Below are 27,851 nucleotides of genomic sequence, written 5' to 3'. Positions count from 1 at the left end.
AGTCTCCCTCCAAGAGAAATACGGCATGCTGTGTGTGCAGAGCCCGTCCTTAGCTGCTGGACCCTCCACCTTTGCGCTCATCAGTAGCTAAGTAGAAGTCAGGAAAGTGCACATTCTAGAGGCAACGGAAGGTTACAGAGATACAAAAATAGCACAAAATCCACATGGCTTGAGGTACGGAGATGTAGGTCATTGGCAGCTGCCATTGTGAGCATATTCTCCTGCTTTGTAAAAATGAAGCAGTAGTTTGGGAGAGATGGGCGAATGGCGTTTAAAACACAGGCACAGTTACTCTGGGGACTAGAACTTGGTGTGCTCCTCTCCCGAGCTGGGATACTCCAGACTCCTCCAGGGGTCAGCTTCCCTGATTAGTCTGAAACGTAAACAAGGCCAAGAAAGCAGTTTTCTGCGGCAGACCATATGCATTGCAATAAATATATGCCTCTGGCATTTGGACAAGTTACAGCATAAACAATACGTCATACACCTAAAAACCCTTTTACAAAGTACAGAACTTAAATACTATGAGTTTATGGGAATATTGAAGAGAAATGAAAATATTTAGCAAGGATTACTGCCTGGTAAGAATCTAAATCTTGTGGCACCTTTTTAGGAGCAATGTCGGGCCCACTTCAACTTGTGCTGGCAACATAGCCGGACTGTTTATAAGTCATTCACTTAACACAGAGAGACCTTCAAAGTAATGGAAGTTTACTTCAGGTTTTTAACTAAAGACAAGTTTCTATCTGAACCACAGCAGCATCAAAAGGGCTCATGTCTTCACAACTCCCACTTGGTAATGCCTCACATGGACAAAGGTAACTACATTCCTAACCCAACCAGGAAATGCCTGTACATAATGAATTAAGTTAGCTTTGAAACAGAGTATCAACTCAAATGACACACACACACACACACACACACACACACACACACACACACACACTAAATATTCTATGCAACTTGCAAAACAGACTTCTCTCACCGTTTGAAAGGTTTATTTGTATTCATAAATACACAATCCTCTAAATTTGGTGCAAGAACAGCTCTGCCCCCAAAGATAAAAGCTTGTGTTCTAGAACATTTTAATCTCCTTTTTCAACTCAATGAAGTAAATAATCTAAAAACAATTTCCAATTACAATCCAGTAGTTAAGGCAGGTACCATTTATACAGTGCATGGATTTTTCTATTGCATTTATTTAAACAAGCAGCATTTACTAAGTGCACCATACAAACAAGAATCCAGATATCAGCATGTCCAAGATAGGCACCTAGTCTTGTAATTCCTTTGTACATGTAATAAAATGCCAAAAGTGTTTCCATAAAGTGCAAAGACTATGGACAATAATATTTCCTTCCCAACATTTCAATACCAGTAACAGAATACCGCAACTAACCATTTATAAATGTGGTTTCCATTACAAAAACACATTCCACATTAAAAGTTTCATAATACAATCCAGAAACAGAACTTGTGCGTGTACATATTTAAAAAGTTGAAGCCATAGTGGCAGAGTCAGGTACACTCTCTCTCTCTCTCTCTCTCTCTCTCTCTCTCTCTGTGTTTTTCTTTTTGAAGTCTACAAACAGGCACTAAGCTTATAAACATGTACAAACTCATTCTGCTTGAGCACCATGATCTCCACAGTCTATATTTCAGTAACAATGCATGATATCCAATATGCAGCCACTCTGGCATCGTAATCCTCATCTGTATGCTACCTGGTCAGAAGATCACATTCATGTCTCCCACCCCTAATTTTCTTCCCCCAAAACAGAATCTAATATTAGTGCCTTCCAAACACAAAACACACATCATATGTGGACAATGCGCTTGTGGTCCTGAATCCAAAGAAAAAGTGGTAAGAATTTCACAGTGATCTGGTTAAAGAAGCACAAAGACCAAATGATTACATTTAAGAAAACTGCCTTAAAACTCAAATGACAATTAACTGATATATGATGAAAAGCTAAAGGAATGAAATATCAGACTGATCAGAAAAGTGGCTCTTTCACCACTAACAAAACTCCACAACGGTAACATGACATCTTAGGGTCCAGTAGCTTTAGTAGCCTGTGAGGTAACTGGTGATGGCATAAATCGAGGTAGGTACAGTCCAAATTTATTTTCAATCCCTGCAAATGTGGCAACTACCAATTTATAACCTCCAATGTGGTCAGGGATGGGAGCAGGTAGCGTGATCCTGGATTTAGGAACTGGTTCTGATCCAGCTGGTTTTCTGCAAAATAAGTTAAAATTCGGTAAGAACACGGACACCAAAATCTCTATAAATTGGAAATTGACTATCTTAAGGTCAACAATCCCAAGGCCGCCTGGTGAAACATCCCTACTACAATGTAATGAGAACCACGCTAACATTTTAGAACAGGCCCAACGGTTCTCACATTAAATTACCACAGAAGGCTGTCAAACCTCAGTGAAGTTGTACTGTGTGTTACTAAATATGAGACCTGCAGTACAATGGGGTCATATTCTGTCAACCATTCCTGCACTCTGCATCACTCATCCCAGAGCTGGCAGAGCTTGAATGGTGGATGTTTCGGTAGGGGTACATCTACATTGCAAACAACGGCATGACTGTAGTATGGATAGGCAGACCCATGGCTGGCTTTTGTCTAGCTGGCCCAGGAATCAAAATGGGGACAGTAGCCAATGACAGCTGCGAGATTGTATTGAGGGCAGGATAAGGGGTGGGAGGGAGGAAAGCGCACGAAGTCTTGCTCTCTCCAGGGGCTCACAGTGCTCAGAGAAGCACATGGCTGCCATAGCTGGTGCTCTGAGCATTGTGAGGTGGTGGAGAAACCAGGGAGCCTGTGAGGTTCCTGCTGGGCTGCAGGATGGTGGCAGGCTGGGTCTGGCCTGTGGGTCATATTTTGCCCACCCCTGGCCTATAAGGAGCCTTGGTACAGTCTTACGTGTTCTAGACAAAGTATATGTATTTGCACTACAATCACACTTTCATCTGTAGTACAGACATACCCTAAGAGAGCACTAGCAGTACACACACACAGGAGTGCTCAGGAAAGGGAGATACTCTGTGCATGGTTTTACTAACCATGATGGCTTGTTTGTTTGCTAAAAGTCTCCCTGTCACCTGTGAACATGAGACTGGCCACACTAGGTAAGACCAAAGGTCCATCTAGCCCAGTATCTTGTCTTCCAACATTGGCCAATACCAAAGAGGGAGCGAACAGTACAGGTAATCAAGTGATCCATCCTATTGCCCAGTCCCAGCTTCTGACAAACAGACAGAGATTAGGGACACCACTCCTGTCCATCCTGGCTGATGATCACTGATGGACCTACCTGCCATGAATTTATTGAATTCAGAACACAACTAAAGTCTTGATCTTCTCAATACCCTTTGGCAAAGAGTTCCACAGGTTGACTATGTGTTGTGTAAAGAAGTACTTCCTTTTGTTTCAAATCTGCTATCTTTTAATTTGGGGATCCCTAGTTACTGTGTTATGGGAAAAAGTAAGTGAGTATTTGCTCTCCTCACCAGTCGTGATTTTATTCTCCTCTACCATATCTCCCTTCTTAGTCTTCTCTTATATAAGCTGAAAAGTCCCCATCTTCTAATCTCACCTCACATGGCAACCATTCCATACTCCATTTTTGTTGTCCTTTTCTGAACTTTTTCCAATGCCAAGATATCTTTTTTGAGAGGAGATAACCACATCTGTATGCAGTATTCAAGATGTGGGCGTACCATGGATTTATATAGCGGCAACGAGATATTCTTTTATTCTATCCCTTTTTTAACGATTCCTAACATTGTTTATTTTTTTGACGGTTTCTGCACATCGAGTGAATGTTTGCAGAGACCTATCCACAATGACTCCAAGTGCTCTCTCTAGAGCGGCTATAGCTAATTTAGTCCCCGTCATTTTACACATATAGTTGGGATCATGTTTTCCAATATGTATTACTTTGCATTTATCAACATTAAAATTCATCTGACATGTTGTTGACTAGTCCCCTAGTTTTGTGAGATCTTTCTGAAGCTCCGTATAACCAAAGAATGGCAGATTCAGCTACATACTTTCAAGGGAACTGATGCCTGCCAAACTCACTCGTTTCCTCCTTGGATTTTCCCTGATGCTATCGTAACTCATTCTAGTGTCTTTAAAAGCCTTATCCTACTAAGGAAGTCCAAAAGCAGTTACATTTGTTGCCAGAGGCACAACAGAGTTAATACTTTGCAATGTATATACAATATCCCAGTGCTGCAACAAGCAAAGCGCTCCATGCATAAAAGAAGGCAGACGTGAGACTCCATAAAAAAAAAAAAAAAAACAACGACAAATCACTGTAGAGTTCAACTGCTCCAAGGAAACCTATGGCCCCTTTACCAGTGATACTTCCTGCACCTCCCCCAACAGCATTCTTGTATATAGTTAGAGCAGGAAGGAATCAAGAATCCCAAATTCTATTCCTCGTTCTGCCATTTGACACTCACACATCCAATATAGTAAACAGGTCTGTTAGGGTATGTCTACACCAGAGTTATTCTGAACTAGTTTATTCCAGAGTTATTCCAAAATAAGCTATTCCAGAATAATGCATCTACACTACAGGGAAGCCCCAAAATAAGCAAAATGTATTGCAAAATAGTGCATCCACACACAAAAGAGCCTATTTCAGATTAAAGACCCTGGAAGCACTGCTTCCAGCGACTCTAATTCAAAATATTATATCTACATAGCAGCTTTATTTCTAAATAAACTATTCCAGAATAGCTTATTCCAAAATAGCCACTATTCCCAGTCTACACAGCCCATGTCTACACAAGCCCCTTCCTTTCGAAAGGGGCATGTTAATGAGCGGGTTTGAAAGATGCTAATGAGGTGCTGATAGGAAGAAGGGCTTTTGAAAACAGGCTGGGGGGAGTCCTTTCGGAAGGTCCCATTTCACGGTCGGTGCGCGATCTGAAAAGCCGCAATTTCGAATCGCCGCAGCCACTATTATGCTAATGAGGCACTGCATATTCATTGAAACACCTCATTAGCATCTTTCAAACCCGCTCATTAACATGCCCCTTTCGAAAGGAAGGGGCTCATGTAGACCCAGACAGCCTGTTTCAAAACATCTGTTTCAAAATAGGTGTTATTCCTCATGGAATGACGTTTACCAAATTCGAAATAAAGCACCCAATATTTCAAAATAGCAGTTACACTGTGTAGACTCTCACACAGTTATTTCAAAATAACTTTGCTGCGTAGACACATCCTCATAGTACTAAAATAGGGACCAGCTTGCTGAGAAATGGATACAGAAACGCTTGCTCAATTCCCACTGAAGCTTAATTAATTTGGTGTAGTGAAACTTTTAGCTCGTGATCTTGATGTTCTTTCTGTAACTGCAAAGTATTAATAACTCATGTCCTAATCCTGCAACTGAGTCTGCAAGAGCACAGGGCTCTACAGAGCCAGTGACAGCAGGAGAGCCCAAATGACACATTCACTCACTATACTTACACTCCCCCAAAGTCAATGTAAAGCCATCTCTGCAGCAGCTCGTAAGTTACCAAAGTGACACCAAACTGAGGAGAGGATCGAAACACACGAGCTTGAAAGAAAAGCAAAAAAACAAAACAAAAATCAATTTAAAATCACAACTGGTTAGTCGTCATCACACAAGTGGCACCCCAGTTGTTTTACATACCCCCTGCTCCTTTCCACAAAGCCGTTGGGCCTTCTTCCCGTAGTATCTTCCCAAAGCAATCTACGACGCCACTGTACGTCGTCTGGCCTGCGCGAGCTGCCACTTGTAATCTAGTCTTGATAACATCAGCAGGGGTCACGAGAGAGGCTGCAGGCATACCTACAAATAAAGTAGAGGGTGGGGGGAGAGGCATGAGTAAGTTGTTAAACACACCAGATGCTTCCCGTGTGGGAAGGTTACTGCACCATTCATTCTTTACATCAGAAAACTCATGCCACAAACACTTACTTTATATGAGGGAGAAGAACAATGACCCATGGGCCAGCCACTGTGAAAAGTGCTTCGCTCCTATGAGGCTCTGACTAACTGACCAGCACCACTAGATTTTTATTTGCAGTCAGGAGGCGTATACAGAAATTTTCAGTACAAATCAAACTAGCCCAGTTCACAAGTTGAGAGTCTTTCAAGGCGACGTCAATCTTTCCCTTTCCTTTTCATGCCCCTTTGTGGTTTCTGGCACTACCCGCCACACTATGTGCTGGAAAAAGCATGCTCACACACACACCTTAGACAACCTCATACAGACTGCTACTGGGAGCAAGAGAATGCTGTGCCCAATCAGCAAGATCTGTGAGCTAAGGTTTAAAGGGTTCATTTTTCTCACTAGGAAACTCACATTTCTCAGCACAGAGCAATGTCTGACATCCTCAGTTGACTATTTGGAAGAAAATTTAAGTGCACCCTGGCACATAATCAAGCGCAAGCAACAAATACTGAATAACAGGCGTTATTTCTGAAGTCCTTCTACCAAACCAGGGCTGCCCTTGAGATTTTTTTTTTTTTTTTTTTAAAAAAAAAAAAAAAGGCCAGAGAGACTGTGCTCAGAAGACGCTGTCTCTTCTGGTTTTCTTACTTTTCCATTCTGCAAATGTTCCAAACCAACTTGGTCAGACAGAGATGCATAAATCTCCTCTGCTTTTTTTTTTTTTTTAGGCTTAATAATTCTGTAACAATTTTTGTCCAAACCAGCATGGTCTGGCTCAAAACAGCACCTCACCCGCCTAACAGACTGCTCTGAAAGATGTGTGTAAGTGCGTGCATATCACTAAAATAGGAACTGGTCTCCCTCACCCTAAACCCCGAAAACAAGAAAGCCTGTCAGTCCGCGTGCAACACACACGAACGCTCAAACTTTGGCCTTTGCAAATTTGGCAGACAAAGACTAAAACATGGCTAAAGTTTCCAGAAATGCTGAATTTACTCCTCCATTTACCATTACTCATCAGAGGGTCTTCAACTTAAGGATGCACTTTTGCCCTTTAGAGGTCAATTGATGTTTTCATGGAAAACCAACAGACATACTTAAAAACAATAAGCAAAAACAATGGGAAATCCTTCATGGGCAAAGACCCACTTTGTCAGACGTCAGCTTATGCTCCAATAAATCTGTTAGTCCATAAGGTGCCACAAGACTTTTAGTTTTCTTAAAAACAATATTGCTTACGATCTGTTAATTACCATCTCATCTCTCTTCACCTGTTGTTCATTACTACAGGTTGAACCTCTCTAATCTGGCACCCTCGGGACCTTACCCGTGCCGGATGTAAGAATTTGCCGGACCATGGGAGGCCAATATTGTTGAGCAGCATTAACAACACTTACAGGCATAATGCTCAAAATTTTGAGGAGCAAAGGGACTTCAGTGTAGCGTAGGCACTTTGAAGTACCCGCAGCTGACCCGCAGCTACATGCAAGCTGGCACTCTGAAGTTGCTGCGGGGGAGATTTTGACTAATGATGTGCTGTATATGCACCCCAGCACTTCATTAGTCATCTCCCAACACCCTAATTATCATGCCCCATTCGAAGTTTGGGGCTCGTCTAGACACAGCCTAAGGTAAGTTTAAGCATATTTCTGAGTTCACATTTCTGAAAACAAAGCAATGCTATTGATGCAGAATTGGTGCCAAGCAGTTGGACCAGATTGTCTGGCAAAGTACATCAACCTAGCTCTGGAGAAGTCAAAAGAAGTTGGACTGATTTATACCAGCTAAAGATCTATTTCCATGACTTGAGTGAGAGACCCAGTCTTCCACTTCACTAGCTCATCAACCACTGGTTTTGATCTTTAGGGTACCAGCGTGCCTCTAGAAGAAATAACCTGCTTCTGTAAAAATATAGCACCCATGTCCCAGCAGTATTCCACATGATGAGAATTATGCCCGTAATACCATGCAGGAATTTGCTCATGTAAGTTATCATGGAATGAAATTTATTGAAAACACTGGATAAAATACCCCTTACAGTCGATTTCCTAGTGCAGGATCAGCCACTATACTGAGACTGCTTCTTGGGCTAAACTTCAAAGCGATGGTTATCTTAGTCTGCAATCGCCTGACAATGGCTAGAAAAAGAAAAATACTAGCATCTAAGAAATGAGTTGGCTTAAAAATAACAGCTTGTATTTCAGCTGTGTAGATAGACTCCAAAGTTCAAAAATTGTTTTGTTCCACTAAAATGAGTTAGAATTAAGATGAGTTTAAATCCAACTTCTTTCAACAATTTTTCTTTTCTTTTTTCCAAGCACCAGCCACTTGATTACAGATGTTTTGACTCAATTCCAGCCAGCTCAATTCCTATACGCTACAAGGTACTGCATAAAGAGCTAGAAGAAAAAAACTGGAGGCGTTATGATTCAACAAGACAATCTGGTTTTTAGAGTTAGCCCTGGGCCATAACCCAGCAGAAGATGTCCAAAAGTTCCAGGCTACTTGAAGTCTGGACACAAACAGATGCTAGCTATGGGAGCAGGCTGTTCTTTGGGGAGGTACTCCTTTGACTTTGACAACAAAAGTTGCACAGCTGTCTCCAGGAAGAAGAGTTTAAAAACTTATACAAGTAACCAGATTCTGGGCAATTCAACTACCTGTGCTGGATTTTGCTTCATCTTTCCCCTGGTCCACCAGCCCTTTACTCACAACTGCTAGAGAACGTGCTGCTTACGCAAATATCTAGGCTGAGTGATCTGTGAGCCATTAACATGGGGGAAATAAAGGAGGAAGTTCCTTCTGCTTATTTTTGTATACATATTTTCCCCAATCTTTGCATACATATTTTTCCCAATTCTTTGGCACTATCTATACTTGTGATTTGGAGGTTTGAGCTTTTGGGTACAGAATACGGGGAGAAAAGGAATTTTAAGCTCAGGGGGCCCCTCTCAACTAGGCAGATGCTAATTACGACTACGGTGACATTTGCCACAGAGGCAAATTGGGCTGGGAAATGCACCTTAACGCCACATATCCTCGCCCTTTAGTGCTGACACCATTAACGATGAAAAACTTCACTAAAAACAGAGGCTGCATATGGAACACCTTGTCAGCAAATTCCCAAGATGAATGCCAACATTCAGTCTCAGTCCTTGCCATTCAGAAACAGAACTGAATGAGCCCGGAGGTTTGACAATTTGGGTTCCACGACACTTCTCCCTCCCCCTGAAACTGGCAGCTATCTTTTCTGAACAGATTTCTCAAATGGCAGATAAGAAAAAATGTCAATTTGTGATTCCATACATTCTCCTTTCACCACAAGGCAGCAGGGTAGAAAGAGGCATCTACTATCTGTCCTTTCAAACCATGAAGAACAGAAGCAAGCTATTTCCAAGACCATTACATTTCTATTATTTAATCACCATAACTTGCTTTCAGCTTTTGGACAGACTTATTTCTTATTTTGCTTATGATGTCTTAACTAAACTCTGATTCAAAGGAACTCTGGATTAAACAAAAAAAATCACCAGAAATGTGGGGTCTTTTGGGTTTTTTTTGTTTTGTTTTTTTTAATAAAAATGATTAAATAGAAAATAAAATACAAGAACCCAAATCCAAGATATTGTGTGGGACACTGTGGTCAGTGACTTACTTTTACCATGCTGTCACTGTCTGCTAGTGGCCCACGTAGATGTTTGTCTCATTAGTATACATTTGGATTCCATCCCAAAATGATATTCAAGTTTCATTCGATCACAGAGAGGTCAAGAATGAAATGAATATTTTCATGAACCACTTTCAGAGTAACAACTTGCTTCATCAACCAACCGAAACAGACAACGGCATTATAACTTGACCGGGCAAGATGTCAAACTACATTAATATTTCAGGACTAAAATCCTGTTCTCGTTTTCCTACTACAAATGGTAATAGGAATGCTGTCAGTAGGTCAAACACACATTTGCATCAGTTACATGTACTGTAGTCTAAGACCTAAATATTAACATCTTGGTTACATGTTCACAACTTTGTATAGAACAATTAATTTTGCCTTCGCATCAGGTTTATTCATAAACACATTTCTAGAGCATCCACCAAACTAAGTGCATCAGTATGCAATAAGCACAGGAATTCAGTACATACCAGCTATTGATCCAGCCAGGAGCAAACTTCCAGGACCAACCTGTCCATCTTCATTTGCAAATGCAGTTTTCAAGTGAGCATAACATGGGAAGTAAATGGCAGAGAAGGGGATATCACGTAGAAAACATGCCTTAGCACCCTGTGTGAAGTAAAAATTGACTGGTCAAAGGCAGATCAGAATGACACCAAGAAAACTGGAGATTAAAAAGCTGAACAACCTTGCAGTTTTGACTCTCTGCTGAAAAAAGCTCACAGAAAAAGCAGTCTTTTCAAAATTGCATGAAATAATGTGTATTTCAACCCATAAAGAAGCTTGCGTGTTATTTGTGGTTGCAATAAATGCTATTTGTTTCCACTCTTTTTCCCCCTCTCCTTAATATTGCAGTAATTTACCAGTGAGAGAGAAAAATGACATCCTGGTTGGGTAAACTCTAATGACTTCTCTAGAGTACACAAACTATTTGCCATCCAGTTTCCCAGGAGGTTCAGGAGGAGTTTGATAAAAGTCCTAAGTCACAGGCTGGGTCTTCAGCACATAACTCCCTCTTTACAAAAATTACTCCATGGAAATCAGTGCAGCCCAACCTGTTTGCAGACAATAGACCATGTAACTGCTGAACAAAACCAAAGCATACTGTGATGGAGTGATTAACGAGACATGTTCTTGTCTGCAATAGAGTGATAATGTTCCCATGAACACAATTCTTCCACAAAGCATGCTTTACATTGGCAGGACAATACTAGGACTCCATTAATTGCAATTTAAAAAAAAAAAAAGTCCTGGATGTGCTTTGTTTTCAAACAAAGGATTCTCAGCACAGGCTGGTAAAATAATTTACCTTGTTATCTGTGCACCTCATTGATGTGAAACCCCAATGGACTTGGATATCTCAACAGGATCGTCCTTACTGTTTATAAGGGCCTATGCAATATCATTAAACTGGTGTCCCTAGAAGAACCACAGCTCCTCCCCTCCCCCAACACTGCAGACACATGCCAAGCTTCACACACAGCAGATGCTGCAGCACATGCCTAAGGACAGCCCTGGGTTTGAAATACTGTTCACTGTGTTCTCTGAAATAACAATCTTGTTCAAAAGAAGAAAACAAGTAAAGTTCTGAGGCAGCTGCAGACAACCAGAGTTCTTCAAAAGCATGAAATAAAAGGGTCAGACGTGATGGGAAAAGGTGTACAGCCTCCGCCAAAGGTCTATGAAATCAGGCACAGGCCAATGCAATAAGAAACTGCACAAAAGTCTCTTCACTTCAGTACAAAGCTCCAGCAAACACACCACAGTTATGATTAGAACGGATGTGTTGGCACAAACAGCAAATATATGGGGAAAGAAGGGAAGGACAGGAAGAGAAAAGTAGAGTGCAGTGACAAAAGAGGCTTCACACCTCTGTCCTGTCAGATTCAGAGTGGACCTTGTTCTAGTTCAGCCACAATCCTCTCCAAACCTGCTGAGCTGCTCCTCCAGTGTCTTGGGGTTATTTAGGGTCTTATACCAAAGCCATTATTAATGTATCAATTCTCATACTAGTTTTACAAGGGGTAACATCAGGAGATTTACTTCAGATTTATACCAGGAAGACTGCCAGACAAATCAAGATCAAATATCTCTCAGAAGTCAAACTATGCCTAACTGAGTGAGTAGTCTCATGAAATCTAACGATATGCCTGAACACATTATGAGTTTTTCTGTGCTGAAACACTGTACAATCCTGATTGCTTCTTACAAGGATACAACTGCTTAGCAAATATATACAAGTGCCAAAGGTGTCAGAGAAACTGAAAGGAGAAAAAAAAATGTGGAATAGGAAAAGTGTAGTCTGATGTACAGGAAGTATATTGGCAAAATCAGTTCCTGGCACAGAGAGGATGTTGCCCAGCAACAAAGCGTGGGTGTAGTGGTGGGAGAACATTGCAACACCACTGTTAATGAGATGCTGACTAGTGCTAGCAGACATCCTACAAAGTGAGTACTTGAAAGGGCTGAATTCTCAAGACATGCTGGTAACCAATATTTTGTTTAGAATGTAAGATAACTGTACATCACTGTATCTACATGAGAATTCCTCTTATATGCTGAAGCAGTTGCCTGTTTTACAGTGACCTTTAATCTTCCAGAAGAATTTCCACATGTTCTTATAAACATGGTGTCTATGACCAGACAACATTCTGCAACAACCACGTGCAGCTAGCAATATTTTGCAGTATGAGCATTGTTTCCCTAAGGCTTTATTTTTAAACATTTCTTTCCCAAGATAAATCTCCATATTGTCTTTGCCTCAAGAGTTTATTGTTCTTATTTTTTTGAAGCGCTATCAAACAGTCTGCGTATTTTCCTCTGAGTTTCCTTCATACTCCGACATATCTCCACATAATTAAAATAACTTGTGGAAATTAATAAGCCACAATTACACACAAATCTTAACTCACACTGAACTGCTAATATTCCCCCCCCTCATTAACAGCACTCTCCTTCTGAAGACAAAAACAGCGCATTTTTAATATCTCCAATATTATGCAGTCAGGTAAACACAGAAAAAGTCTGTCAGCTAAGCAGGCTTAAATGTAAACAAAGTTGGATCAAAACTTGGACCCACTCTAATAACCACCACCAAGAGTGGCTTAGTTCCAATATCACAACAGTCTAAAGTTTCCTCTCCTCATTCTGTTTATAGTCTGGGAAAGCATGTTTAAAAGCAGGCCTCATTTAACTTCAAGTTAATCATCTGCAACCAGCCTAGGCCAATTAGGAAGGCTTAAGGAGATTGGCCACAGTATCTTGAAATGCTAAAGGAACATTTATTTTACTTCTCACACCTTTTTGATGTGGACAATGTGTTGAAAGCCAAAACAGAGTTTTAATCAGTCTTCAGCCAGTTGTTAGGATCATCCACCTCAGTTTATTCTGGCAACCAGGGCACAGGCCCTGCCAGGCATGAAATTGTTGGGTGATCCTACACACTAGACATGCGCCTCCCTGATGCAACTGCCAGTTGGCTTCCATCTTCAATCTCTTTAATGACCTTAAAGCTCTTAATCTTGGATAGGATCTGGCTGAATAAACCAATAGAGAAAAATCATCCCTGGTTGTACCATGTCCCAAGGTAAACAAATCCAAGTCAGAGTTGAGGCAGGTTCTTTAGCATGCTAATTCCTGCTTATTCCAGCCCTACCTGCAAATAAGGCTCTAAACAAACTATTCCTACGACAAGGGGAGGGTAATTATACTCACAAAGGCACCTCTGTGTTGGGTTGGGCACAAGGAGCCAGCAGGTCTGGGAGACGCAGGCTTAACAGAGTCTCCTGCAGTGAATGCACATTGTCTAGTGCAGGGGGAAAAATGCCAGACTGGGGGGACCTAGAAGTATTCAAGACAACAGTGGTGCACCTTGTCTCAGAGGGTTATTTAATGCTTCTGGCACCTGTACTTACAGCCACCCCACCTTTTTCTACCTTGTAGGTTTAGAATTTATTTGGCATGTATAATTGTTATTTTGATCCTATAGCTATAAACAATAGGCAGCATGTCACTTCTTGATTCCTTAGCATTCTTCTTCACTTTAACTGGCAACTTAACCCTTTGAGCTCAAAAGTGTAACAGTCTCCAGTAGCACTCCTTTGGTTAAGAGTCAGTCTGCTACCATCCATGTCACAGAATTAAACAGCGTATTGGGGGGGGGCTGTAATTTTACTCATATTAAAATAATACTAGTTTAAGGCACATATGTATTTTTAAGCCAATAAATACAACTGCATGCATTTGCCTGTTAGAGGAAAAAATGGCAGTTTCAAATGCTTTGCTAAGTCCCAGATAAAAATCATCAGCTTTACTTGCTGGGTTACTTTTAATTCCCTTTTTTGTTATTTTTACAACTATTCAAACTGTGTGTATTCATACAAAAGAATTAGTATGGCAGACATCTGCTCTATCTGAACACCCTTTAACTTTTACTAAACATGCTTGGTTAATATTACTCTGCTGTGATCATATGATTTGTGATACTTCTGCTGTTTTCAAAAATCTCTCAGGTGGAAGCTTGGTATACAACATGTCATCTGTGATCAGGCTTCCTGTCTCTACTCCACAAGAAATGATCCATAACATGGCAAAAAATTAAGTGGTGCAAAGTTTTGAAATTTTTTTGTACTAAATTCTAGCACCCAAAGCACAAATGTTTGCTGGCAATCTGACAAATATAGTCTAACATTTGTTATTTAAAATGGAACCACAACATTTATTTTTCTACCAATGAACCTTTTAAAGTAATGTTATTTGTTATATCTTTAGATAACAAGATACATTAACTGGATAGTATTTTGTTGGATATGAATGCATCATAGTGATATTGCACTGAACTGAAAGATTGTTTTATTAAATGGTTTGTTTCAAATAAGTGAGTATTCTATAGAAAATTTAATATGCAAAAACAAATTAGCAGAATACTCAACAGACTTCAGTTTGAAATTATTCAAAGCACAGAAAAATATTAGTGAAAGATGTAAACCTTGCTGAATCTTTTCAGGTGACTCCAGAACTCTTTATTTGATATGAATACGTTCATCTGTACTACCGTTAAAATAAACCACACATTAAACCATTAACCCAAGAAAACAAACTTTTCCCCTTTTTTCCAAGAAAACAAAGAGCAGATTTTGGGTTAGAAGAAGTATGTATTCTGTCTGCTTTGGGTACACTTTGGTGTTGGCAAGCTCCTCTCTCACAATAACTGCCATCTAGTACAGAATGGCCACCTTTAGTAGCTGCAGAAGAATTTGAAAGACAACACAGGAAAAAAAACTCACTCAACATAAGGTGTGCAATATTTGCCTCCCCAAAGGAGCAGATGGCAGAAATGGCATGATAGGGTAACAAATACTCTAGAACATGGCAGAAGTAGTTCAGAAACAAAGAAAAATATTTGCCTACTAGCTTGAAACAAGTGAGAAGTGTCAACTCAACCTTTGTCATATGGTGGAATTTTCTGACCAGTAACAGACCATACACCAAAGGCTTCTTATTGCCAGAGATACCACCATCTGACTCTTCTTTTAGACTTTAGAGTAAGATAACAAAGGCTTCCTATTCCCCTTTCATCTCATCCATGTTTAGTTTTGCCCAAGATATTTGCATTTACTATGCAGACAAACACTAGAACAGCACAGTAAGTGGCAATATAGAATCAACATGGGATCTCTCTCTCTCTCTCGATATATCTATATCTATATAGATATAGATAGATATTTTCCTTAAAGTGCAGACATTTGAAATAATACTTAGTCATCTTTATTATTGCCACTCCTATTTATTAATGTTTACTCACAACTGTATCATGGTTGAAAATGTTTTTTTTTATAAAAACACATGGAACTTGGCCAAGAAATGAGGGATTCTTTTCAAGTTATGTATGAATCTTTATGGTGAAGATAAGATCAGCTCGTATGACTTGCTCATTCCTAGCTGAAGTTCCAGTCCACGAAAACATTCTTCCATAATACACAAGCTAATTGAAACTGCCTACTTTAATACTTGGGCTCCTTTGCAAATCGTCTCTGCACTTAGGAACCCTGTATTTCCAAGACATAAGAAGAAACGGATTATGCTCGGTTAATGTTGGTGCTCTCTTGTTCCTGGTTCAAAGCTCAGTTTAGTATTATGCATTTGTTGAGAATTCATTGTATGATTACATAATTAAGTCAGACAAAATACTCTTACTAAGCCAAATCATGACATCCTTGTTCAGTTACTACTTGGGCAAAACTGTAGTAAGTAGACTTCTTCCTGAGTAACTGGAAGCATTAAGAAAAAAAAAAAAAAGGAGGTGGGGGTGGCAAACTATAGTGCTCATTGTAAACAGTCAGCTCCAATACACACGTGTGTGTCTAATTAAAGAGAGAAGATTATTAGCAAATTTTTCAGATTCTACCTTGCCATTCAGAAATATAGTAAAGCTGCATGAGATAAAGTGAAATGCTGGCATGCAGAAGACCAGCTGATAATACTGTAGGAAGAAGTTCGCAAACTCCCAGTATAAAAGCTAATATTATACTGACAAGTAATAAATTAGGTCTATTATTGTGCTAACAAACGTACTGATCAGTAAGTACTATTCCTACTCTCATCCATCGCATCTGAAAAGGTTAGCTAAGACGGGGCAAACAAACTTTTTCAAGCCGGGCCCCAGTGTTCATCCCTGCAATTAGCAGCCTCCCTATACTGCCCCTGTACCTCCAACCGGCCTAATGTAATTCAAACTGATGGAAATTTTGGTAATATTCATAGGAAAAAAGCTTTCAGCATGCGTAAGAAAATAAGTCTGTAGAATGTAAAAACTTTATTAATTGGTACATAAATGTGAATACACCATATGTAAAAATAGTACTACATTTCAACATTTTTAATGAGGTGGATGAGCCCAAGACCAGCAGCTGATCATGTTAACCCCCACCTTATGCTATTTTATGCCCCCAAGGGGGCCTGCCCCCTACTTTGCACATACCTGCGTTAAGGTATCTACTCCCCTTTCTGAAAAAAACATTTTTCAAATACTTTCAATGAGCCTCAGGTAGCTTCTTGTATTCCATAACGCAATGGGAGCAGGAGGGAAACTCCAGCTCCTCCCCCCTGCAGAACTACTGGGAGGAAACTTTGCAAGTGGAAACTCAGAAACCTCTCTCTTTCTCTCTCTGCTGTAGAAATCAATAAAAGGACAGTGGCACTTTTACTGTTACAATGCCTCATACTAACGCATTTTACTCTTGTCTGAACTAGCAGTTTTCCAGAGGCACTCCCACTGGCCCTAGGAACAGGAGCAGAGGTGAATTAATAACAAAGGAGTTAGGTCTTTGACGCCCCATGAGGCAGAACAATGGGAAATGATGCAAATGAGAAGGGGTGTATTCTCCCCTTTCAAGAGCAGTGAGTAAGGCAAGCATGTCAAACATGCAGGCCGACAGAACTTTTTTGTGGCCCTGGGGCTGGGAGCCAGCTGGGCACTGAGCTCCATCGGCAGCACCAGCCCTGGGGACTCGGCCAGGGACAGAGGAACTAGGCAGCCCCTTGACCTATTAATAAAATTGTAAAACAAAATTCATATTACTTACTAAATTCTCAGTTAAAATGACTGTATTATATTCAACCAAGAGCTAAAAAAATGTTATAAATATACCGAACACATAATCTGATAATAAATAATTACAACTTTCCAACAGAAGTACGTTTTCTTTGGCGGCCCTGAACGCTATCAGTTTTCATTTGTGTGGCCCTCAGTAGGCTTTGAGTTTGATATCCCTGGAGTAAGGAGTCTTGTAGGATCAAATGTGAAGAGTAACAGTGTCATGATGCTGACACGCTCCCTTTCAAACCCTGGGGAGCTCCATGACTGCAGAAGTGGAGAACAGCTTTTAGCCCTGATCAACATTACCAGCAACCTGACAGTCTGAGGTACTGAAATTTGGGTTGCTTTATGTAGGTTGGCAATATTTATTAACTACAGGTAAGCCAGGTTCATTTCTTCAGCAGCTTTATTGAGGGGGTGGAGATTTATCTGTCCCTTAACAGGTGCAGTAGGGAGAACAGAAATGTAAAGAGGCACCCCTGAATACCGAAGTCAGAGCTTGGCGGAGCAATTCCATTGTGGCTAGAACCAGAGTGACTACACCTCAAAAGGCTTAACTAAAGCCTCTAAAAGAGTGCCTGTCACCGAAGAGATGCCTGGGGGCAAAGTCTGCTCATTCTGTCGAAAAGATGACTTCTCATGTTTAGATCTGGATGATAAATTAATTGCTCCTAAACAGCATCCGTCCACCAGTATCAGCCGCTAAACAGACTGAATATGTATATGAACTCCAGACAAACCTCTGGCAGATTGTTAAAAGTACACCACAATTTATACTTGCACATCAAGCCATCTTTTAAGAAAAACGTTTTTCATATTTCTACAATGCTAGGGGCGGGGCAGGGTTTGATTGATACCTACTAACGTAAGGAAATTCACCGTTTTTAAAATCACCAGAATATCTTGGTAAAAACACTGAACATAAAACAAAAGTTCAAAATATGAAAGACCTGTCTTAATCCCACTAGAGCAATTATCAAGATAAAGATATTTTATCCAAGTACTAACATTTTATTAGTTAGCACAGTGGGATCCTTATTTACTCAGGTATTTTAAAATATGTAGTGCACTTAATATTATTTAGGTGTTCAGCTGTTCTATTAGCAAATTATTTTATTAAATTAAGTAAATAGAACTAGACGGCTTTTAAAAATAGTGGCTTTCAAATAAAGCCAATAGTTAAAATTCACTCCAGATTGATAGATACTTCTGGACACACACTGATAGATACTTTTCTGTTAAGCGAATGGTGGTTTATGTGAAGTGAGTTACTGATCTCACTCCAGTTTAATTTGTGTTGTCTGTTTAAGAAAATCCAGATGACGACTACATTTACGCTCAAGTCTCTCCCAGTCAGGGTGAACCAAACTGGTGCAGGAGTTTGGAGTAGCTGTACTGTACTGTGTCTACTTTATATGTTCTGCAGGTAAGCATTATTTTGATGGCCAGGATGGTCAACTTTTCCTAGGCACTGAATTCCACAAATTTAAAAAGGATAAAATCAAAGCCAAAAATAGGCTTCTCCGGCTTTCACAGTGTGGGTAAAGCCAGCCTCTCTTCAGTGACTCTCTAGCACAGTAATTGCATCACCTGTGATTAAAATTGGTACATGTTCAAAAGCAAAAGCTACATTCGGAAATTATCATTATCAGTTCGCAAAAAAAACGTCTGTGCCTAGCAAACAAAATATTTCCAAAGCTTCTATGCAGTACTAATTGCAGCTAGCACCAACTGCTCGGAAAAGTTGGTTTACTCTAATCAAGTAATGTGGTGTTCTTTCTAATCAGAATTATATTTCATTTCAACTGGAATATGTCGCATTCGGTATCTATCCTCTAAGCCTATAAGTAGCCTGAAAGACATGGAATGCTTACCACAGCCACAGTTTTCAGTTGTAAATGTTGGCCCTGGGCTACACAATAATGTTATTTACTGACAGTTCATACAATAGGATCAGCTACATTGAGATCACCAAAAAATTAGCAAGTCAATTTAGAGGCGTAAAACATTCCCTATTCAGTCATCTGTACTGCTCTCCAGGCCAAAACACACATCATGCACTTACATATGCCAATGCCTCCATTGTGATGGAAACAAAACAGTTTTAAGAACTGTATGGCTACAAACACAAATGACAAATACAGTGGCACTTTTTTCACTACTCAGATGGTGTTCATGATGTCTTTTGTTTCAATTTATAATTGTACCACTACAAAAAATACAAGTAGTGCTATATGCTACCAAACACTATCTTGGAGATATACCATTGGAAAAGAGTCAGCCCTGCTTCTATACACAGTAGATTTCAGAATGGAAAAAAATAGTTTTAAAACTATTATAGTCACTACTTTTGGTCCTGCAGATAAACTTAAGATGTGATTTCTATGTTAAGGATAATGAGATGTCATACCTGCTGTGCTTATCTACACCAAGCTCCAATCTGCCAGCCCTTATTTGTATAAAATGAGAAGTAGACCAGACTATGCACTTGAGTGCGGACTATTCACATCAGTAATGGCTACAGTGCAAGTGTCTCTGTGCTCACTCAAAAACAAACAATCCTATCCCTATCCTTTCTCTTAACAGGTCCATTACTCTGGCAGAGAAAACCTGACAGAGACCTCTGAGATGTGCCCTTAGGCCAGATTCCTGGTTGTCTGTATTTCTAAATTAATTGTATAGCACTTAAATGCTTATCAGTAAGATGAATTAAAACGTGCATTAATTTTTATTACAACTTGGGTGGAGCCCTATACCAGATCCTTAGTTGGCTGAAGTAAGCCCACGCACCTTAGTCAAAGGGCCTATACCATTTTAAGTTACTAGACAATCTGGCCAGATCATTTTCAATAATTCTATTCACAATAGTAGATAAAGACCTATCAGTGTGACAGGTTATGTCTGGAATGCATACATCTTTCCTCTCTTTAGGTATATGCAGAGAACACTAGAGGGCCACAATATGCCATACTTTTATTCTCATATCTCCATCTCTGTGCTGTTGATGATGGGAGAAGATATCTAGGACTATGATTATAAGCAAACACTGTGACTTTTTAAAAAAACAAAGCCTAGGGTATTTTGTATAAGCCTTTAGTTACGGCTCTCATCACAGGACCTTAGTATTGGATTTCAACTCAGATTAAATAAAAAGTTACCTTGTATAGGCCAAAAAATCCTAGGTCACGTAATACAGTGAGGGCACTAACTCGTGGACCAGTTGTAATTTCTCCAGCCACCTGCAATCGGATCTTGACAATTTCTAGTGGATTTGTGAAGATCACCTGAGAGCCTCCAGCCTAGAAGTAAAAATGGAGGGGGATAGATGTGAACACATTTAACTATGAGCAGTGAAGATCCTGCAACATTCAAGAGAAAGATGTTTAATTTCTGGCCTAGTTAGGCAATTAGAAATTATGTTTTTCTAGTAGTTATTTAATGCATTACAACCAATATGGCAAAACAGCTTCCACCACCTGATGTGGAGGATGAGGGAACGGAGAAGGGGAGAGAGAGAGATGTTAGTGACGTTACAGTACAAACAGCAGCTGCATTGCTGTTAAAAGAAAGCATCCAGAATCATCAATTTATACCATATTGCCAAGCCAAGAAAACTGTAAAGCAAATAAAAAAATGAAAAGAAAAACTAGTAAGTAAAGAAACTGAGATCTGTCTGTCAGTACTTAAACATGCTACTGAACAACAGGGTCTAACAGGATCTCTCTCATAATTCTGGTGGTGGGTCAGAGAATAAGAATTTAGACCACTGAATTTCATATGCTTTTTAGAGGTTATGGAACTTCAAAATGTGATTAGGAAATGTCATTTTAATCAAACTTCAAAAAATCTGTACATTATCTGTACACAGGATCATTACAGTAAAACTGTGAGATCTGCATGTATGTCATGTTAACGAGACTGCTACCCCGACTACTGCCGCCCGACAGGAGTGGCTTCCTAGTCCCTGGGTACCAGACTGCCACCTGGTTCCTGACTCTCAAACTCACTGTTGCAGCCAGGAAATTGATAAGTGCTCGTCAGTTTCCTGACTCCCCAAGTTATGCAAAAATTCAACTTACGCTGGGTTGCCAAGAATGCAAGTTAGGGGTCTACTGTATTTTGTTGCAAAATATTAGTTATTTTGCAGCACCGCAAGAAATCTATTAATCACAAAACCAACTCAGTTATATGCCTATTTTAATATCTCATAAGTAGATTTAAACCACGTGTAATTGTCTTTAAAATAGACAAGCGATTTAGGGTCTTGAATTTTGTTAAACTTATTCATGATAACTACTTCAGCATGCAGCCTTTTCACTCGCAATACACGAACAGATCTTGTTAAAGATTAATTCTTGCATCTAAGTTACAAAAAGAATACATTGAGTTAAGTAAAAGCAGTATTATTCATTCAAAACCCAATCCACTTGAAGTTCTGCAAACGTTCTCCCTACATATACCAACTTGCTTACTTATATAGCAAGAGTACTGTATCTTGCTCCAGTGCCAGGTACGCTACCAGATATGCATGGAAAACAGAAATTAAAGCAAGAAAATTGTATTTTAGAATAAAATAGCAAAATCAAAAGAAGTATAAATGAAAAAGCAGAGTATCTGCAGTACTATGGCATCTGTTTGGAGGGAGGGGAAGATAGGTTGTATTTTTTAAAAAATTAATAATGGCACACATTAACTATCTTCCAACAAAAAGCGTGCTGTAATGCTACTTAACTAATGCACCAGAGAAACAGCAAATGGCATACATAACTATTCTTGCCTACCGCTTAGACTGCAGTTATGTTGTGTGGTTACAAATTAATGTCTTTACATAACCTCCAAAACATCCCAAATGTTTCCTATTTTGACCATAAAAAGCACACTCTTGTGCAGCTCAACTGGTTTTGACTTTCAAATTGGCATAACTTAAGCTGCTTTTACCAAGCCAGAGTACTAGTAAGGGTAAAACTGCTATTCTTGTTGACACCAGAAATCACTAATTTTTTCAACATGCACATTGATCGACCTCACTTCTGTATTTTAATAAGAAGTACTCTTCAAACAAAATCTTACAGGTAAAACAACCAGTCTGCTATCACAGTTTCCTTCCCATCCACACACCTCCCAAATAGTCAGGAATGTAAAATTTTGGAAAGCCTTTATGGTGACTCAAACTGCTATTTCACATAAGCTTCACTTTGAAGCACAATTCATACTAAGTATCCGTATATGCCATCAGACATTTTTAAAATTTTGTGGAGAAAAATCCTACTTGTAAAGTGTTATATTAACTTGTGAATATGCATCACCACAGATTTCCTCTGACAAACATTGTTGTAAGCCTTCCCTTCTTTTCTGCTCTCCACTCGGTTTGAATTAACCATAAGCCAGTGTTCCTGCTTTACATAAATCTTCAGCCCTTGGCACAATCTTACATAATTTTTCCATATTTTATTGCCACGTTTCTCAAACTGTGGGTCCCGACCCCCCAGGGGGTCACGAGTAACTGGGGGGGGCGGTCACAGCTGGATTCGGTTTTTCTCTTGCAAAAATTTGTGTGTCTCTGGCATCTCAACTGTCAATCTATTCATTGACACTGATCATGTGAGTACCGATAGTAGGCCTCAGCTTCTCTCGCAAATGTTTGCGTGTCTCTGATGCTTCCACCGACGATCTAAATGCTTATCCCATGATCTCAAACGGTCGGATTCAGCTTCTTTCGCAAATATTCGTGTGTGTCTGGTGTCTCTACCTACGTGGCAGTGTTTACTAGTACAATGTCTTTAGTAGTCCTTGGAGTGTATGTGAAGTTTTATTCTGTTACCAATTATTATAAGTTCATAAAAACGTATCTGTTATTTTAAATGTGGAGCCTTACAACATGAAAAGGATTTTGCTGAGTGGTAAGTGAAAAGCTGATGACAAATCTACCGATATTGCTGATAAAATTAGGCCTAAATCAAGAAAGTATGATGAAAGTTACATATCTTTTGGTTTCACAAGTATTTTTGTTACTAGAATAGAACAGCCTCAATGTGTTATTTGTCAGAAAATGCTATCTGCTGAAAGTATGAAGCCAAGCAAACTAAAATGACAGATGTGAAATTTTGTATTTTAAATCACCTTTCTTCTTGAAAATTTTACTTCAAGAACTACTTCTCAGATGTGGATATTGAAAAATTTGAGTGGATAAGGAACCCATTCAACACTAAACTAATAGCTGGTACAATCACTACGCCCAAGGAGCAGCCAATCACTGATATCTCTTTTGACACTGTTTTAAAAATAAAATGCTCAACAATTTCTCTCTCTAAATTTTGGATCAGTGTGCAAAATGAGTACAAAGAATTAAGTGAGAAGGCTATGAACATACTGAAATGTCTTATTTGCACAAGTCAGGGTTTTCTGCAGTAGCTGCTATAGAAAGCAAATACCCATTAAAAGTAAATGCGGAATGAGAAATAAGAGTGGCTATCTTGACAATGAAACCCAGATTTCAAAAATTATGTAACAATAAACAAGCTCATCCTTCACATTAAACAACAGGATTCCAAATTTGATATTTTTCATCTATTTCCAATAAAAAAATTAGTTATCAAAAGTTATTGGCATATTTATTTCTTGTCCAGTCCTAATCCCAGTAAAATGATTAGCTTTACTCATAGAGCAGTGAGGGTGGGGGTCACACAAATTCATTTAACATTTTAGGGGGTCGCGATATCACAGTTTGAGAATCCCTGCTTTATTGTATTTTAAAGACAGTTCTTTTAAAGCAATTATTTAACAACAAAAAAAAAAAAAGGTAAAACACTTGTCATGGACTAGTATCTTGTAACTAAAATTCAGGCCATTCCCATCCCTTTGTTCAAAGAATAATCAGATAAACTACGTTCCACATATATGAACTGTTTTTCATTAGTGCAAAATATTTTTCCCCACACCTAATTTCATATCAGTTCACTGTGTCCTGATTGATTAAAGAAATATATGCACAATTTTCACTAACAGGAAGCCAAGTATAAGAAGAATAATATTAAAAGAAAAAAAAAAAAAAAGAGGACAAAATGGAAGTTCAATTCACACAACTGAAACGGGATGAGAAAACTCACTAGAATGTATTTACAAATCCATTAAAAAAAGACTGAAAACTGTAAATCTAAATGCCAGAGCAAGGATGTAGGTTTAGTCCTGAAGAACAATGAAAGATATGTGTAAAACAGATGTGGATTTCTGAATTCAGACATATATACCTGGGACAAACCTCTGTCTTGTGGTTAAAGTGTCAGTTCCACCTGCAACTTGGTCAATTATGACCAACCTAAACTGGCAAGACCTTGTCACAAATGAGGCGCTTCAGAACACAGCATGACAAGAACCACTTGACTTCCAAACTAACAGAAGAAAGTGGGGATAGGTAGGCCACGCTCTCAGAAAACCATCATCTAGCATAGTCTGTCAAATTCTCAAATGCAACACAGGAGGTATGTATGTACGTAGTCTGTCGTGTCCGACAATGACATCTTGAGCTTGCACAGGCTCGTTGGTTGTGGACTGAAGGAACCAACCAGGGACCGTGAGCAACTTGACCTGCTGCTCACAAACAGGGAAGAACTAGTAGAAGAAATAAAAGTGAGAAGAAACCAGGGCTGCAGCGACCAGGAGATCGTAGATTTCAGGATCCAGACAAAAGGAAGAAGGGTGAACAGTAACATACAGACCCTTTATTTCAGGAGAGCAGATTTCGACTCCCTGAGAGAATGGATGAGCAGGATCCCTTGGGAAACGAAGATGAAGGGGAAAAGACTATAAGAGAACTGACAGTATTTTAAAGAAGTCTTACTGAAGGCACAGGAAAAACCATCCTGCTGCACAGTAAGAAATGCAAACATGGTAGACAACCAGCTTGGCTTAACGGGGAAATCCTTAGTCAGCTTAAACTCAAAAAGGATGCATACAAGAAATGGAAATGTGGACAGCTGACTAAGGAGGAACATAAACATACAGCTGGAGAATGCCGGGCAGTAAGCAAGAAAGCAAAAGCACAATTGGAACTGCAGCTGGCAAGGGATGTGAAGAGTAACACGAAGGGTTTCTACGGGCATGTTAACGATAAATGGGTTATCAGAGAAGGTGTGGGGCCATTACTGGATGAGGGAGGTAACCTAATGACAGATGATGTAGGAAAATCTGAGGCACTCAATGCTTTTTTTGCCTCAGTCTTCATGGACAAAGTCAACTTTGTGTTTGTGCTTGTGTTTGGGGGTTCTGGGCTTGTGTTTGTTTGTTTGTTTGGAGTTTGGAGTGTTGAGCTGAGTGTTTGTTTGAAAGGCCGTGTGCTCAGGCAGACAGTTGGAAGCTGAGAGTCTTGATTAGGTTTGAATTGAAACACCGTGTGCTGATTGGCTGAGCTGTAGGCAGAGGGAGGAGCTATCAGGGAGGCCGAGCACTTAAACCCCGCTAGTAAGTGACCAGGGAGCTTTGCGACCGGGTGCTTGCGAACAGGGTGAGTGCTAACAGGAGGGAGTTTTGAGAGGGGAGTTGAGAGGGGGAGCTTGGAGGGAGCCAGTGACTTCTATTGCCCTTAAACTTAAATACTTTATAACAACCTCTATCTGAAACATTTAACTAAACCCTCATATATAATTAGAGTAGGAAATGGAGGCAGAAGCCCAGCAGCAGAGTGGGGGCTATCCTGTTTATTGTGTCGAGAGTGCAATATGTATGACTACCTACCCTGTGGGCGGGTGGCGTATGTGTGCACTCGACGCAAGGAGCTCCTGGCCCTCAGAGACCAAGTGCATGCTTTGGAGGCCAGGGTGGCTGAACTGGAGGAGCTAAGGAAGGCAGAGGTGTTTGTTGATGAGATTTTCCGGGACATAGTAGGGCTGTCCCACCTCCAATCTGACAGTCCTGATGCTGTTATGGAGGATGAAAGGCTCAGGGAAGATGAGCAGTCAATGTGAGCAGAGGGAAACCATCCCATAGTTGGGACCCTCCTTCCAGAGGGTGCTATGGTATCCTCTCGCGCCGAGGATACTTCTCCGGGGGAGGGAGCGCCAGCTGTTAGGAAGAAGCAGGTTTCAGTAGTGGGGGATTTGATCATTAGAAATATAGATAGTTGGGTTTGTGATGACCGGGAGAACCATATGGTGACTTGCCTGCCTGGTGCGAAGGTTGCGGATCTCTCGAGGCATCTAGACAGACTTGTGTTTGGGCAGTGCTGGGGAGGAGCCGGTGGTCGTGGTACATGTCGGTACCAATGACATAGGGAAGGGTAGAAGAGAAGTTCTGGAGGCCAAATTTAGGTTACTAGGAAAGGGACTGAAATCCAGAACATCTATGGTGGCATTCTCTGAAATGCTTCCAGTTCCACGCGCAGGACCAGATAGACAGGCAGAACTTCAGAGTCTCAATGCTTCAGTCTTCACGGCTGAGGATGTTACAGAGGTTCCTAAATCTGAGCCAGCCTTTTTAGGTGACACATCTGAGGAACTCTCCCAGATTGAAGTGACATTAGAGTAGGTTTTGGAGTTAATTGATAAGCTGAATAGTAACAAGTCTCCAGGACCAGACGGTATTCACCCAAGGGTTCTGAAAGAACTCAAATGTGAAATTGCGGAGTTAACAACAGTGGTTTGTAACCTATCCTTTAAATCCGCTTCGGTACCCAATGACTGGAAGACGGCCAATATAACGCCAATATTTAAAAAAGGCTCTAGAGGAGACCCTGGCAATTTTAGACCGATAAGTCTAACATCAGTACCAGGCAAATTAGTAGAAACAATAGTAAAGAATAAAATTGCAAGGCACGTAGAAGAGCACAAATTGTTGGGCAAAAGTCAGCATGGTTTCTGCAGAGGGAAGTCGTGTCTAACTAATCTGTTAGAATTCTTTGAAGGGGTTAATAAACATGTGGACAAGGGGCACCCAGTGGACATAATATACCTAGATTTCCAGAAAGCCTTTGACATGGTCCCACACCAAAGGCTTTTATGTAAATTAGGCGGTCATGGGATAGGAGGAAAGATCCTTTCATGGATCGGGAATTGGTTAAAAGACAGAAAACAAAGGGTGGGAATAAATGGTAAATTTTCACAATGGAGGAGGGTAACTAGTGGTGTTCCCCAGGGGTCAGTCCTGGGACCGATCCTGTTCAACTTGTTCATCAATGATCTAGAAAATGAGGTAAGCAGTGAGGTGGCAAAGTTTGCAGATGACACCAAGTTGTTCAGGACAGTCAAAACCAAAAGGGATTGTGAAGAACTACAAAAAGATCTCAGCAAACTGAGTGACTGGGCAGCAAAATGGCAAATGAAATTTAATGTGGGTAAGTGTAAGGTAATGCACATTGGAAAAAATAACCCAAATTACACATACAACATGATAGGGTCAAATTTAGCTACACAGATCAGGAAAGGGATCTTGGAGTTCTAGTGGATAGTTCTCTGAAGACATCCACGCAGTGTGCAGCGGCAGTTAGTAAAGCAAATAGGATGTTAGGAATTATTAAAAAAGGGATCGATAATAAGACAAAAGATATCATACTTCCCCTATATAAAACTATGGTACGCCCACATCTTGAGTACTGTGTGCAGATGTGGTCTCCTCACCTCAAAAAAGATATA

General features: G+C 40.1%; 1 protein-coding gene across 1 annotated transcript in view; it reads right to left on the bottom strand.

The window, feature by feature from the left end:
- Window positions 1-976: 976 nt before the first annotated feature.
- SLC25A13 (solute carrier family 25 member 13) overlaps window positions 977-27,851 on the bottom strand; it is a 153,941-nt gene continuing 127,066 nt past the window's right edge. Inside the window, exons 14-18 of the mRNA XM_074984705.1 lie at window positions 20,388-20,528; window positions 10,103-10,241; window positions 5,692-5,850; window positions 5,505-5,595; window positions 977-2,242 (exon numbers count right to left, since the gene is read on the bottom strand). Coding sequence (XP_074840806.1) covers window positions 2,053-2,242; window positions 5,505-5,595; window positions 5,692-5,850; window positions 10,103-10,241; window positions 20,388-20,528 — 720 coding nt within the window. The 3' untranslated portion in view covers window positions 977-2,052. The remainder of the gene's footprint in view (window positions 2,243-5,504; window positions 5,596-5,691; window positions 5,851-10,102; window positions 10,242-20,387; window positions 20,529-27,851) is intronic.

Source organism: Carettochelys insculpta, chromosome 2 (assembly GCF_033958435.1).
Source record: "Carettochelys insculpta isolate YL-2023 chromosome 2, ASM3395843v1, whole genome shotgun sequence".
NCBI lineage: Eukaryota > Metazoa > Chordata > Testudines > Carettochelyidae > Carettochelys > Carettochelys insculpta.
Note: the sequence above shows the minus strand (reverse complement) of the source record. Positions and strands in the feature narration are given on the sequence as shown.